The sequence below is a fragment of the Danio aesculapii genome, chromosome 1, assembly GCF_903798145.1.
Source record: "Danio aesculapii chromosome 1, fDanAes4.1, whole genome shotgun sequence".
Classification (NCBI taxonomy): domain Eukaryota; kingdom Metazoa; phylum Chordata; class Actinopteri; order Cypriniformes; family Danionidae; genus Danio; species Danio aesculapii.
In genome coordinates this window covers 50,364,644-50,380,839 of record NC_079435.1, presented here as the reverse complement: position 1 = coordinate 50,380,839, position 16,196 = coordinate 50,364,644, and the positions used below count along the sequence as shown (strand labels likewise).

Genomic DNA, 16,196 nt, shown 5'->3' with positions numbered 1-16,196 from the left:
GGTAAAATCTCAGTTCTTTGAAAAAAGATCAAATTCGTGTGGTGACATACTGTAATTTGGAGAGCTAAATTATATCTCATCATATATATAAATGATAAAATAGTCAAAATTGTAGGGTTTATTAATCAATTTATTTTGTCATTACAATTGTTACTTTAAAGGGCACCTATTTTACCTTTTTTACAAGATGTAAGATAAGCCTGTGGTCTCTCTAGAATGTGTCTGTACAGTTTCAGCTCAATATACCCATCAGATGATTTATTATTAGCCTCCAGAATCTGCACATTTTAGTGTCTGAGTACAGCTGTTTTTGTAGCATGTGGCTTTAAACGCAAATGAGCTGCTTCTCCCCGCCCACCGCTCCCACGTGAGTGTTTGTTTCTCCTGCATTACAGCAGATAAACAGCAGTCATTGATAGAGACAGACACGGATGAAGCTGAAATACAGCTCAATAGTCAAAAATACCAAGTAAGTTTATTGCATGTTTTGTGGTGGAGTTTATTCAAGCCTTTCTGAAACGATGAGTCACACACATATTAGCGTTTACTGACACCATGCGGCCGTGGTGATTATAGCGGTTAAGAATTAGATATCGATTTTACTTTCTTTTATTACAAACATGCTCTGTTTTAAAAATGTTTTAAACATAAAAATCACAGAGAGTTGTAACAATATTTTAATCCCAGTTGTTATTATAGAAACATGGCGCCTGTCAATCAACCGGTGGGCGGCGAAACTGCACTCCTACGTCACGTTGTGGTGGACCTCAAAATCACTGGGATTTGGCCCTATTTTAACCTCAGTAAATGTTAAAAAGAGACTTGTGGTTATATCATAATATTATTGTGGACACACTATACCCACGGCTTGACATTAACACCCACCAATAGGCCAAATGCTATGTGGCGGGTTAGATAGACACTCCAACTAGCAACTTTGGCTTTTTAAATTGCAGTTTTCTTAAAAGCAGGGTTCGACAGTAAGTATGGCCCAATATTCGTGCAAATGTGATCTAAGAATCGTGTTAGCGCGAGCAAAAGAAAGCAGGTGAACACCAAATGAGAGGATGATCACTCGCATGCACAGGTGATGTGATGCGCGCGACTGTATTAAAAGCGCGCATGCTCCCTTTACTTGCGCGAAGCAATCGTGCCTAGAGGAAACGTACTGGTTTGATCGGTTCCCTTTGAAATAGACTGGGCAAAAATCGATTATCGTGCACCCACAGTCATCACAGTATATATATATATATATATATATATATATATATATATATATATATATATATATATATCATTTTGTAAACAGCAGCAGTTGCTGCTTTCACTTTAAATATTCTTTAAACAGAATATTAATTGGCCTAACGGTAACCGTGTCCTTTCATTATCATTGCTTTAATATTAGATTAACTTCCCATTTATGTGTATTTAACTGGTGATCTGGTACCTTTAGCCAGGACAGACTACTGTGCATATTTTAGATACATGTCAAAGTCAAATATATGCATATAAAATATATTTTCCCAACAGCAAAATCGTGGCTAGTGAAAACGGCAAGTGGCTAGTAATGTTGGAAATCTACTAGCCACAGTGGCTGGTGATCAAAACAGTCAAGCGGTCAAAACAGTCAAGCCCTGACTGTACCTACACACATTTCTGTCGAAACAGCTTACAAAAGTTGATTTTCATTATAGGTGCCCTTTAAAAAAAAAATAAAAAAAGAAATATTGAGACTTTTTCAGAATTCAGGCTTTTTTCATTGTCTTAAAACTCAAAATGTAAAGTTTGTTATTGAAACTCCAAGCTAATATATATATATATATATATATATATATATATATATATATATATATATATATATATATATATATATATATATATATATATATATATATATATATATATATATATACTGGTGGAAAAAGAGCTTCCATAAATAATATTCTAGCACAATAGTTCGGGCAATATTCTAGTTACATGAACAGGAAGTTGTCATCATGACAATTAATCTTATTGCTCCATTAATATGCATGGACAGAGCATGAAGAATGGGAATTTCTGTGAGGTAGACGATATGTAATCTTAATCAGGAAGTCCTTCATTAAAAAAAGAAGAAAAAATGACTAATGTTATTGTGATGATGACTGCAGTAGTTCAATGGTTACATACAGAAAAAACATAAAACACACAGACAACCATACATACACACAATCTTTCGCAACCACACACACACACAATAGCGGACTTGCCTTTTAATATGCATTTGTTATTTTGTTACAAACAAAATGAGTTGATAAAGCACCCCTGTGTATTCTCACTCACCCATTTAGATAAAAGACCTTTGTTTTTTTACTTTTGCGCTCCACTCTGTACAAAGACATGGCACGCAATGTTACATGTTATCACACACCCGTCTGTCTATTTTTGTACAATTGCATAGAAGTGTAAAAACCTTTGTTTAAAATGAATAAACAATTCTAGACTTTTTGCCGTAAGAAACTACCGAAACTACTAAAGATCAAATCTACAATGTGGAACCGCGATCCTTCAGAAAAATAGATTTTTATTGATATTCCCCATTGTAAACATATCCGGTCCAGTTGTTGACACTACAAAAGCATGCAACGAGGAGAAGACGTCTTCAGTCTAAATCCTGCTCCTCTGTTATTACATGAACCAGCGACTCCATGGCATGTCCAATGTTATCAACCATGTGGAAAAGACTTCCCACATTGGGACCTGAAGGAGATGGAAAAACCAGAGTCTGAACACAGTATTTTATATCTCTACCACAGCTAAACAGACATCGCCACAGAGAAACAGATTATCCGACTCATTACACGTTGCTTTGATGCTTGTAATGTGGTTTTTAAGCTCTTTATTTAAAAAAAAAAAAGATAATAACTTCAAAACATCAAAACGGGAGAAAAGCCAGATAGCTTCCAAATATATAAATATGAGATGGTTCCTATATTTTATGACATGTATTTTCTTCTTTTGCCCACTGTGATATGCTAATTGCTTGTCTGTCATTTTATAAATAACTATATATATATATATATATATATATATATATATATATATATATATATATATATCCATATGAGAGGCCTTTTTAAGCTATATATATATATATATATATATATATATATATATATATATATATATATATATATATATAGCTTAAAAAGGCCTCTCATATGGAGAATGAGGAGAATGAAGTCACATGAATTGCTCAGGTGTGATTTTTATTAACAGAGTGTACAAATCTTGATGGTTCTGTGGGTCTCGTCTATCAAAACTGATCTTTATTTTGTGTTTTCTATTGGAATCAGCTCAGGTTATTGGCCAGGCCATTCTATAGCTTTATTTTCTTTCTCTGAAACCATTTGAGAGTTTCCTTTGCTGTGTTTTGAAATGTCCACCCTGGTTTCATCTTCATCATCCTGATAATGTAAATGTTGGACTGAAGCAGATAATATTCATTTACAATAAGGCAGAGGGTTGCTGAAGAACTACTGAGAGATTTCAGCTGTTGTCTGGGCTTTCACTGCCTTTCTACACCCCCCATTCTTCATGTGTTCAATACTTTTTCTCTGTGTCATTTCATTTTATTACACATAACTTCATTTGTAAACTAATTAGAGTTGTTTTCTTTTCACATCTTTGGTTGTTATCAACATCTGGTGAAAATTTCAAGTCAACAGCACCTTTAGAAATATGTTTTCAGTGAAAAATTGTAACACGTATACATATATGAATAAATAAAATAAAAATGTATTTTTTTCTTTTGATTTTCATCATCATTACATGTTTTTAGAGTCACATGATCCATAACAAATTATTCTAACATGCTGAATTTCTATGGTAACACTGGTAAAATAATGGTTTACTAACATTAACAAACAATTTAGAATACATTTATTACGGTATTTATCTTGTATCTTGTATCTTTTTAATGTTAGTTAATGCTATTTAGGTTAAATCACGTTAGTTCATGTTAACTAACTGTGGATTAACTAATTTAAAAGAAAACAACTTTAGATTTTATTAATGCATTAGTTAATGTTGCACTATGATTAATAAATGCTTTACAAAATTATTCATACTTACTGTTAGTAAATACATTATCTAACATTAACTAATGGACCATTATTCTAAAGTGTTACTATTTCTATCAGTTATTATCAGTCATTCATTTTCTTATCGGCTTAGTCCTTTTATTAATCTGGGGTTGCCACAGCTGAATGAACCGCCAACTTATCCAGCACATGTTTTACGCAGCAGATGCCCTTCCAGCTGCAACCCATCACTGGGAAACACCCATACACGTCCATTCACAAACATACACTACGGACAATTTAGCTTACCCAATTCACCTATAGCGCATGTCTTTGGACTTGTGGGGGAAACCGGAGCACCTGGAGGAAACCCACGCGAACACGGGGAGAACGTGCAAACTCCATACAGAAATGCCAACTGACCCAGCTACCCACTGCGCCATGGTGTTGCCCTCTATCAGATATTATTGTACTTAATTTTTAATAATTAATTGGTAATTTTGAATATATAATTTTTTTTGCATCTTAATATTTTTTGGTGAAAATGTTCACACATTATTATCCAGGGTGGTTTGACTTTTAAACAAAAAAAAAAAACAACAACATGTAAAGAATTATAAATAATTAAGTGTAAATGTAATAACTGAATGTGTAATTGTTTAATAAATGTAATGAATCAGACATGTTTCATGAGCTCCACAGTATCATGTGACACTGAAGACTGGAGTAATGATGGTAAAAATTCAGCTCTGCTAACTGAAAACAGACATTTTTAATAAAACTCTATATTACTGATTTAATGTAAAATGCAATCTTAGTGAAAAAAAGCTTCTTGAAATAACAGTTTAAATAGACAAGTAAGGCTGAAAAGAGGAGTAAAAAGACTGAAGGGTTAGTCACAATACTAACCTCTCATGGATTTAGCCGTCCGCCTCCTTAGACAGAGGAAAAGAGGAAATAAGAAAAATCAGTGAAGTAGGAGCAGAAAGGCAGTTAGTCAAAAAGAGAAACAGATGAAATATGTACATCAATATTAGCAAATACTTTTTTGTTATTACAGCTGCAGTCATATTTTTTTAGTTTTATAACATCCCATTATCCATTACAAAGTAGGAAAAATGACAAACAAACAGTCGTTTAGTGGCTTATTCATGCAAAGAGTAGAAAAGCAGTGGGTCAAAACAAACAAGTGGTGTTCAAAATGAATCTTTTGTTTGAATCTTGAATAGATTTGTAATTACCGGCACCCTAAATAATGGTATGAAATGGATGCTGCGATAGTCCTTTCTTTTTGATTGTGACATACACTCAACAGCCACTTTATTAGGTACACCTGTCCAAGTGCTCGTTAACGCAAATTTCTAATCAGCCATTTACATGGCAGCAACTCAATGCATTTAGGCATGTAGACATGGTCTAGATGATCTTCTGCAGTTCAAACTGAGCCTCAGAATGGGGAAGAAAGGTGATTTAAGTGACTTTGTACGTGTTATGGTTGTTGGTGCCAGACGGGCTGGTTTGAGTATTTCAGAAACTGCTGATCTACTGGGATTTTCACGCACAACCATCTCTTGGGTTTACAGAGAATGGTCTGAAAAAGAGAAAATATCCAGTGAGCGGCAGTTCTGTGGGGGCAAATGCCTTGTTGATTCCAGAGATCAGAGGAGAACGGCCAGACTGGTTCCAGCTGATAGAAAGGCAACAGTAACTGAAATAACCACCCGTTACAAACGAGGTCTGCAGAAGAGCACGACGTCGAACCTTGAGGCGGATGGGCTACAGCAGCAGAAGACCACACCGGGTGCCACTCCTGTCAGCTAAGAACAGGAAAGTGTGGCTACAATTGTGAATGTATTAAAGTGGCCAGTGAGTGTATATCAGAGTAAAATAGCTTCTTAAGTAAAAAAAACAAAACAATGTAGGGCAGGATTGTTAATTGGTTGTTTGCTATTTGTCGATCTTTAAAGAAAATGAAAATAATATTTTTTCATTTTATAGTAGTAAAAAACCTGAGAAAAATGGTCATTTTAAAAGAAAAATTCCGAAAGTTTTTTTGCATCTAAACACACACACACACACGCACACACATGCACACGCGCACACACACACACACACACACACACACACACACACACACACACACACACATACATACATACATTAAATTAAATGGCATTGTTTTAACTATTTTCAGTTTTATGATCTCAAAAGGATCATGTGACACTGAAGACTGGAGAGAATATGCTGAAAAATCAGCTTTGTATTACAGGAATATATAATACCATAAAAATGAATTTGAAGATAATAATAATCTACAAAAATATTCTATTGGATTGGTTGTTTGCTATTGGTCAATCTTCTGTGTTTACTGTGCAAGTAAACAATATTTGATGAGAAATGAGTGATGGAAATGCCAAATTTCAAATAAAAACAAATTAATTTACAAAATAAACTTTTTAGGCTTGCTTGAGGTGGTTTTGGATTTGTGCGAAAAACGGTTAATGTAAATAATGGGAGTTGGAAATATATGTTCCGAATAATCTTTGACGTAGCAATCATTACAGCCATGTGATCAGCTGTAACCATTATGCTTGCCTGGTTTACTGTTGGTTGCTAGGTTACCAATACTACAATACTACAACTACTCAGCCGCTCTGATGGAAACGCACCTAATTCACCTTTAGGATTTTTCCCTCTTCTTTTTTTGTGAACTGTGAAAAAAATTGCTTAGGCCATCGCAGCAAGAAGGAGGGGAAGTTACTACTGAAAACTGTAACTCTAACATTTGTTTGTTCATTCAGTTGTACTTGTGGATCACACCGGACGCTTCCGCAACAAATAGACATATACTACTCGACAAAAGTCTTGTCGTCAATCCCAGTTGTAAGAGCAACAAATAATAACTTGACTTCTAGTTGATCATTTGGAAAAATGGCAGAAGGTAGATTTTTCCGATGAATCATCTGTTGATCTGCATTTCAATCATTACAAAAACTACAGAAGACCTATTGGAACCCGCATGGACCCAAGATTCTCACAGAAATCAGTTAAGGTTGAAAAACCATGGTTTGGGGTTACATTCAGTATGGGAGCATGCGAGAGATCTGCAGAGTGGATGGCAGCATCAACAGCCTGAGGTATCAAGACATATGTGCTGCCCATTACATTACAAACCACAGGAGAGGGCAAATTTATCAGCAGGATAGCGCTCCTTCTCATACTTCAGCCTTACATCAAAGTTCCTGAAAGCAAAGAAGGTCAAGGTGCTCCAGGATTGGCCAGCCCAGTCACCAGAGATGAACATTATTGAGCATGTCTAGGGTAAGATGAAGGAGGAGGCATTGAAGATGAATCCAAAGAATCTTGATGAACTCTGGGAGTCCTGCATGAAATCTTTCTTTGCCATTCCAGATGACTTTATTAATGAATTATTTGAGTCATTGCAAAAATGTATGGATCCAGTCGTCAAGCTCATGGGAGTCATACACAATATTCATTCTTTTTCCACTGCACCATGACTTTATATTCTATACTCTACATTATATTTCTGTTAAGTGACAAGACTTTTGTCTAAGGAAAGTCAGACCTTCCTGTCTTAATTAAATAATTAAAAATAGAGGCATGATATATTTTATTTAGGTAAAATAAGCGTAATCTAGAGGCCTTTGCCTTTCATATAAACCACTTCTGATACCAAGTGATCAACTAGAAGTCAAGTTATTATTTGTTGTTCCTAAAACTTGGATAGGTGACAAGACTTTTGTCAGGTAGTGTATAGAATAATGAAATAAAAGGGTCTACATTAAATCCAAACATAAGTGGTCAAAGCCTGAGACCCTTTGAGCCCTTTTTCTCACCTTGGCTGTGAGGGAAGGAGTTGTTGAGCTGCTCGATGACGTCTTCTAATCCAGTGCTTGCATCCTGGGAGGGACTGGACAGCTCATCATCACCTGAAACACAGACAAGTGGCACAATTTCAACTGAGAACTGACCTTAAAAGCCACTGGAAGTTGTCCTGCCCGCCATGGCACCTCATGTTCAAACAGAGACGCTGTTATTGATTTAGAGGATAATCCTGAAGGTCGTGTTGAGGACAGCAGGGCTCCGATGCTCTGAGACCACCGGTAAAAATATCACCATTCTAACATGCTATTTCAAGTCATATAGTCAGTGTAACAATTAAATGTAACAATTTGTAACATTATTTAAAATGATTCCAGGATTCTGTTCTTTAAATGGAAGCCAAAACATCTGGACCAACAGTTCAAATGGTCAATGTCGCAAAACTGACTAGTGATCTTTGAATTATGTTGAACTTCATTCTCATTCTCCGGCATACATTTGATTCATAATGCTGTAACTGCGGGTTTTAATTAAAACCCTTGATTTTAAATGTAGTTTCTGGCTTCGAAGCCAACTCGATGTGAAATGAGAAGTAATGACATAGAAAAAGAAGCATTCAAGCTTTGCTTAATAAAAAATGATTTTACATTCTAGCAGAACTCTGGCCAAAGGGATATATTTATATAGAGAGAGGCAAAAAAAAATACACAAAAGAAATTTGTGGCAAAATAATGAAATAAATACACTCTCTTGAGCTTTTCTTCTTTTGTCAAGAAATCTACAGAACTATAAAAGTAGTTATGCCATATATATATTTATACAACAGTTCTGTCTGGTTCTTAAATCTGATTGGTTGATAGTCGTGCGATATTCTGCTAGTAACAGCACTTGTACTGCCTCTTCACCCTTGTGTATTACTCCGCCCACATACAGCAACAAGCAGAGGACACTACAGTTTGACAAATATTGCAGCTGTTGGGCAACATAATGTACTCGAGGCTTTTTTTAATTGTTGTTTAGATTACAACTTTGCAGTTTACTTATAAGGATAGTGCCTATTTTAAATATTTATAATATCTAAGAGACTTCCAGTAGCCTGTCATTCTGAGCAAAGATGGTTGACGTTGTCTATCCACAAGATGGTGACAGAGACCGCATAATAAGCCCTTAGAGAGGGAAAAATACAGCTGATCAAATCATTATTATTCTGGTAAGTGATATGCTATGTCGATCTCTCTCTTTTGAATGTTGTAGTGCTGTATTTATACTATATAATTGTAGTGTATTGAGTGTGAGATGGGACTCGCATATCAGGAATGTGTGTTGTGTTGGCAGAAAGAAAAAAGAAATGCCCATATGTTAAGCGTTTTTCCTTATCGCAAACACAACATCAATCTGGTAGTGATTACATTCCTTTTTCCAGGGTTAATTATTGAGATATCCCGATTGCAACATATTGTAGACTTTAATAGACTGTAATACTGTAGGGAGATATCTCTGTAGACTGATTCATGCATGCGTTCAGCCTTATAATCCTAAAATGTGAGCAAAATCACCTGTTTTGTCTTCACTTTAGACATTAAACAGCATATTTTAAGACAATTAAAGTATTTTTTGACCTTACATGCATATCAGCCTGTTGTTGGCGACCCCCAAAACTAAAATATGAATTTTTTAATGCATAATAGGGGCTCTTTAGATGAAACATTTCACTTGTGCTGATAAAAATATGCCCAAAGTTAACCCTGTATAAACTGTATAAAGAATAAAAAAATAATAATAATCAATGAGATATTACACACACACACAAACCTGAATCATAAACATCAAACTGCACTTGATGAAATGATGAAAATGATTGGTGTTTGTTGTGAAGATTGTGAAGGACGCAGCATTTTGTCGAAACCTCACTGGGACTTTGTGTTTTCCTCACAAGTCGAGACAAGAAATAAGATGTTGGCGAACAGTTAGGGGCAAACAAACAGTTCTTTTGTATCTACACATGAATAAAAGCTCCCCGTGTTCCCTTTTGTTTGGCACAGATAAGAACATTGCCTCTTTTTATCGGCTGTGAAAATCTTTTGCTGAAACCAGCCTGGGCTTCAAGCCAAGTCTTACAATGAAACTACAGTTATCAAAGACAATACATGCCAGATAACAAGTGGAATGAAGAAATAAATGAGTTAATTTTTTAAACATTGATCAGATAAAGGGGACTGGATTAGTGACTGTTTTCTTTTAATAACTAAAAAATGACTAAATTGATCTGCTTGATTATACGTGTTAACTTGAATATTAATTTCTAATAAGAGATTTACAGGAATCCATAACATTTTTCAGCATTAGCTTTTTTTCAGTGTTGAAAATGATTTGTTCAATGATACAGTCTCTTAAAACTGCTCTGCCCTGATTGGTCAGATGTGCCAGTCTGTGATTGGTCAATGGCTTCTATTGTGCAGATTTGTAAGTTTCTGCAGGACTTCAGACCGTAATTACTGATGACTCATTTCAAAACTAGTTCTTTCCTTCGACAGACAATAACTTCACTGATTAACATTTTGTTTTAAGATGCATTTTGTTAATCCGATTACAAAAAGAGACCACCAAATACAGGTTTAAATGGATCTGAAAGGGTTTGAGCTTGCTCACTTTTGACTATTTCCAAAGGCAGTCAAATCACATTCAGTCAGATTGCTTCTATTGTGCAGATGCTCATGTGCTCGAATGCTTTCATAGCCACAAACCACCTACCCTGCCCACTGACCTAAATTGTTAACATTATGGGACATGTTGAGGTGAACTAGTCAGGCAGAATTTAAACTTGGCAGTTTGGTTTAAAGGTCAAAAAAGAGAGAAACTGTAACAAACCTACAGCAATTGGTGTAGTTTTGCAGTCATCAGATCAGTAAAACGAGTTTCCGCTCTCTGTATCATTTTCAGTTGCTTTCTTGTTCTTTTAAAAAATTCAAGCACCATTCATACTACCAGCAATATGCTCGGATAAAGCAACAAGCTAGCGACTTCCGGTAATCTTTGGCTACATGAGCAACAACAGAAGGATGTGATCATGTCTAGTGATGTGACAAACTCCTTCAACATTATGCAAAATAAAGAGCGACTTTCGTGAGCAACAGTCAATACCCAGCAGTCAATACCCAGTTTTTAAAAGATGTCTAATAGATGTCTAAACATAGTCGTCTTGGCTAAAACAATGCTAAATTTGGCCTGTCAGTGAAAATCTAAAAGACATGCAAGAATAGGCCAAAACTAGACTAGTCATCAAATAAACAGAAATGAATGACTCAACATATGAAGTCTGTCTAATCTGTCTAGTTCTGGGCTATTATTAGATGTCTATTAGATTTTCACTGACAGCCCAAGTTTAGCCTTGCTTTAGTCAAGCTGTCTACATTTAGATGTCTATTAGATGTCTATTAAACACAAAATTGTTTGCTGGGAATGGAGATCATGTGATCCTCTCTCAGCTCCTGTAGCAGCCAATTGTAATTCTCTGTACTGTGGACCTACAGTTTAAATAGCTTCAATGCTAAACAGGCACATTTTAAATTTGTAATTAAAGATTTTATGTACTAATTCCATATATAATAGATAGTAGGGGTGTGAACTACACTGGTTTCAAAGTTCGGTTTTGATTATGATTATCATGTCATCAATTCAGATCATTATGAGCTAATTCACAAGCACCGAAAAGTGCCCAAATGTAGGTTAGGCTTTTAAAATAGTTGGAGCATTTTTAATTACTGGCACATGAGTCTTGACTCTCTTACCATAGTATGCTACTTAAACAAACGACGCTAGAAAAATGTTAGTATATCAACCGTTTATGGTCTGTTACAAAACCAATATCAAATTGCCCTTGTCTGTCACAATGCAACGCAGAAACAATTCATTTTGACAGCCCTAGTAGTTTTTCCAACACAATGTTTATTTTCAGAGTCAAGAAAACTCATTCTCTATCAGTTATGATCATTCATAAACTTTACCATAGCAACCACAAGGTCGGAATGGGTTGTTGCTAGATCAGATACGGTTGTGGCTGGAAGTTAACAAGGATTATTATTTATTAAATTTCCCATTAATTGTATTTTTAACGTCTACCCATACCCCACTCCTATATCCAGCCGTCACAGTAATGTAAAATCAGTAGTTGTACAGAGTATTATTAGTTATTTATTAAACTACCCAATAAATTGTATTTTATTAACGTCTACCCATACCCCACCCCTAAACCCAGCCGTCACAGTAATGTAAAATCAGTAGTTGTACAGAGTATTATTAGTTATTTATTAAATTACCCAATAAATTGTATTTTATTAACGTCTACCCCTACCCCACCCCTAAACCCAGCCGTCACAGTAATGTAAAATCAGTAGTTGTACAGAGTATTATTAGTTATTTATTAAATTACCCAATAAATTGTATTTTATTAACGTCTACCCCTACCCCACCCCTAAACCCAGCCGTCACAGTAATGTAAAATCAGTAGTTGTACAGAGTATTATTAGCTATTTATTAAATTACCCAATAAATTGTATTTTATTAACGTCTACCCATACCCCACACCCCTAAACCCAGCCATTACAGTAATGTAAAAGTTGTACCGAGTAATATTATTTATTTATTAAATTACCCAACAAATTGTATTTTATTAACGTCTACCCCTACCCTAAACCCAACCATCATAGTACTGTAAAAATAGTACTTGTACACAGTATTATTTATGTTATTTATTAAATTGCTCAATAAACTGTATTTTATTGGTGTCTGTGCGTATCTGCAGCTGTATCCTTTCAAGACTTTAGCGTCGGAATGCCCACAACTGACTTTAATCGTCAGGCAAGACTAAAGGCAGCTATTACGTCACCGGTAGAAGGAAGTACAGGACAATAGGCGAGTACTTCACTATTGTACTTTAGTATATTTAAAAAAGCATGTGCCCTCAATTAAATAAGTATTTAATTAAAAACTTATTTAGTAATAATACTAAAAGACAGACACTGACACATTTTGAAAGGAAAAAAAACTATTTTTAAATTATAAGAAAGTATTATTACTTCTTAAATTTCTGCAAACACATTAAAGTATTTTTATGCTTTAAAGGAGTCAAAATGTACATACAGCACCTTTAATGTTCATGAACAATCTACACTGAAAGGTTAGGGTTAAATTTATGAATAATGAAAGCTGAAAGGTTAGGGTTAAACTTTATGAATAATCAATGCTGAAGTATAAGGTTAAAGATTATGAATAATCAATGCTAAAGAAAAAGGTTAGGGTTAAACTAAGAATTGTCAATGCTGAAGGGTTAGAGTTACTATGAGTGGTCAATGGTGAAGGGGTAAAGCTAAACTATGAATGGTCAATGCTGATGGGGTAAAGCTAAACTATGAATGGTCAATGCTGAAGGGGTAAAGCTAAACTATGAATGGTCAATGCTGATGGGGTAAAGCTAAACTATGAATGGTCAATGCTGAAGAGGTAAAGCTCAACTATGAATGGTTAATGCTGAAGGGTTAGAGTTACTATGAGTGGTCAATGCTGAAGGGGTAAAGCTAAACTATGAATGGTTAATGCTGAAGGGTTAGAGTTACTATGAGTGGTCAATGCTGAAGGGGTAAAGCTAAACTATGAATGGTCAATGCTGAAGAGGTAAAGCTAAACTATGAATGGTTAATGCTGAAGGGGTAAAGCTAAACTATGAATGGTCAATGCTGAAGGGGTAAAGCTAAACTATGAGTGGTCAATGCTGAAGGGGTAAAGCTAAACTATGAGTGGTCAATGCTGAAGGGGTAAAGCTAAACTATGAGTGGTCAATGCTGAAGGGGTAAAGCTAAACTATGAATGTTCAATGCTGAAGGGGTAAAGTTAAACAATGAGTGGTCAGTGCTGAAGGTTTAAAGTTCAACAAAGAATGGTCAATGCTGAAGAGGTAAAGTTACCTACGAATGGTCAATGCTAAGGGGTTAAAGTTAACTATGAATGGTCAATGCTGAATGGTTGAAGTTAACTATGAATGGTCAATGCTGAAGGGTTAAACTATGAGTGGTCAATGCTGAAGGGTTAAACTATGAGTGGTCAATGCTGAAAGATTAGGGTTAACCTATGTATGTTCAATGCTGAAGGGTTAAAGTTCAACTATAAATGGTCAATGCTGAAGGGTTAAACTATGGATTGTCAATGCTGAAGGCTGAAGGGTTAAAGTTAACTATGAGTGGTCATTGCAGAAGGGGTAAAGTTAAACTATGGATGTTCAATGCTGAAGGGTTAGAGGTAAACTGAATGTTTAATGCTGAAGGGGTAAAGTTAAACTATATATGGTCAATGCTGAAGGGGTAAAGTCAAACTATAGATGGTCAATGCTGAAGGGTTAAAGTTAAACAAGGAATGGTCAATGCTGAAGGGTTAGGGTTCAACTATGAATGGTCAATGCTGAAGGGTTAGGGTTCAACTATGAATGGTCAATGCTGAAGGGTTAGGGTTAAACTATGAATGGTCAATGCTGAAGGGTGTTAGGTTTAAACTATGAATGGTCAATGCTGAAGGGTTAAGGTTAACCTATGAATGGTCAATTCTGAAGGGGTAAAGTTAAACTAAGAATAATCAATGCTAAAGGGTTAGGGTTAAACTGAAGTTGTCAGGGACATTTACCCATGGTCTCTGTGGTTTGGCTTGCGGCCACACGCAGTGAGGCCAGGCTGGTGTCAGATCTCGGAGAGGCAGTGGAGGGTGAGGACAGGGCAGTGCCATTCACCTTGGACTCAGTCTGTGGCTAGGACATAGGTAGAGAGGAACCATATAGATTAGGCAGGGGACTGGACGCACACATCAGCACTGGGCTGTACTTCTGGATTTCCAGAGTCATTTCAAACACATTCATTTATAAATGTTCAAATTGAAAACGTTGTATTCTTTTATTCCTTTTGTTTTCAAATTCTCACAAAATTGGACTTTCTCACAGCATGAATAACTCCATTATAATACAAGAGCCAAAGCTCTCAAGAGTTGCTGAGTTTTTGCATCATTCGAGTTTTAGAAAGAAGATCATCAAGCCAAAACAATATTACAAAGATACATAAAATTGTGGATGTAATGCTATATATATATATATATATATATATATATATATATATATATATATATATATATATATATATATATATATATATAGCCTAAAATAAACCTGACAGTTAATAAAGTGTTCAAAAACATTCACAAATGCCGTAGAGAAGCATGAAAAGTGTCCTATACATTCATATTCAATACTGCTGTCTATGTTAAACATGGCTTTCTGTAATCGTATCACTGAATTTAACGGTCCTCGCATTTTAAAATCATCATATTAAATATATTATTAGGTATATTAATTCAACTTTAAACATTTAGGGTGGAAAGATTCTTTAAATGTTCTTTAATATACATTTAATGTTCTTTTATGTTCAGCAAACTGCATTTTGAAAACATTTAACCGAAGAGTGCTACTGTGTGGAAACCATGATTACATTTTCAGGATTATTTGATGAATAGAAAGTTCAAAAACATATAATTAATATTAATTATTATTTTGTCAATAAGTCATACATTGTGAACAAATTTAAAACATCCAAGCTATATAAAAGAGTCAGCTTTACAAAATAAATACAAAGAAATACAAAACTCTTACTGACCTCAAACTCTTTGAATTAAAAATATATGTTATATTAATATATATTATCTTAATCTTTTATTTTATTCAGACCCCCTAATTTATCGCAATTTTCTTTGTGATTTTTGTGATAAAAATCGCTGACTTTGGAGTGACAATTCCCAGAAATTTGAGGACAATTTTGCAATTTATATATATTTATATATATATATATATATATATATATATATATATATATATATATAAAAAACTCTTATTTTTGTTCACGATCCTATTTTCTCAGATTTCACTCCCCACAGCATCTGACATCACATACTTCTCGACCTATGTTTTAGCCACATGCGTTAGGGCTTCCGCTACCGTAATACACCTAAAACACAGATTGACGTAAAACTCAATGGAAGGGAAGCGTTTTCTCTCATCAACGGCAGGAAAAGATGTTTTTTTATTTAATTTATCAAAATTGTTTATCGATTTAGCACACATCATAATACCAGCCTTACATGTAAAGCAAAAATAATATCCTTCAATTCGGTCACATCCAGCGGCCATCATCCTTCCAATCTTCATCATTGTAAACTGCTTGCTTTTCTGTCTGTTCCATTGCTCCGTTTGTTAGATGTTTGCTT

The 16,196-nt window shown here is 35.0% G+C and overlaps 1 protein-coding gene across 1 annotated transcript in view; it reads right to left on the bottom strand.

Moving 5' to 3' along the window:
- Positions 1 to 2,232: 2,232 nt before the first annotated feature.
- Positions 2,233 to 16,196, bottom strand: part of LOC130232255 (dystrophin-like) — a 62,977-nt gene continuing 49,013 nt past the window's right edge. Inside the window, 3 exon segments of the mRNA XM_056462049.1 lie at positions 2,233 to 2,739; positions 7,919 to 8,011; positions 14,574 to 14,694. Of these exon segments, the coding sequence (XP_056318024.1) occupies positions 2,642 to 2,739; positions 7,919 to 8,011; positions 14,574 to 14,694 (312 nt within the window). The 3' untranslated portion in view covers positions 2,233 to 2,641.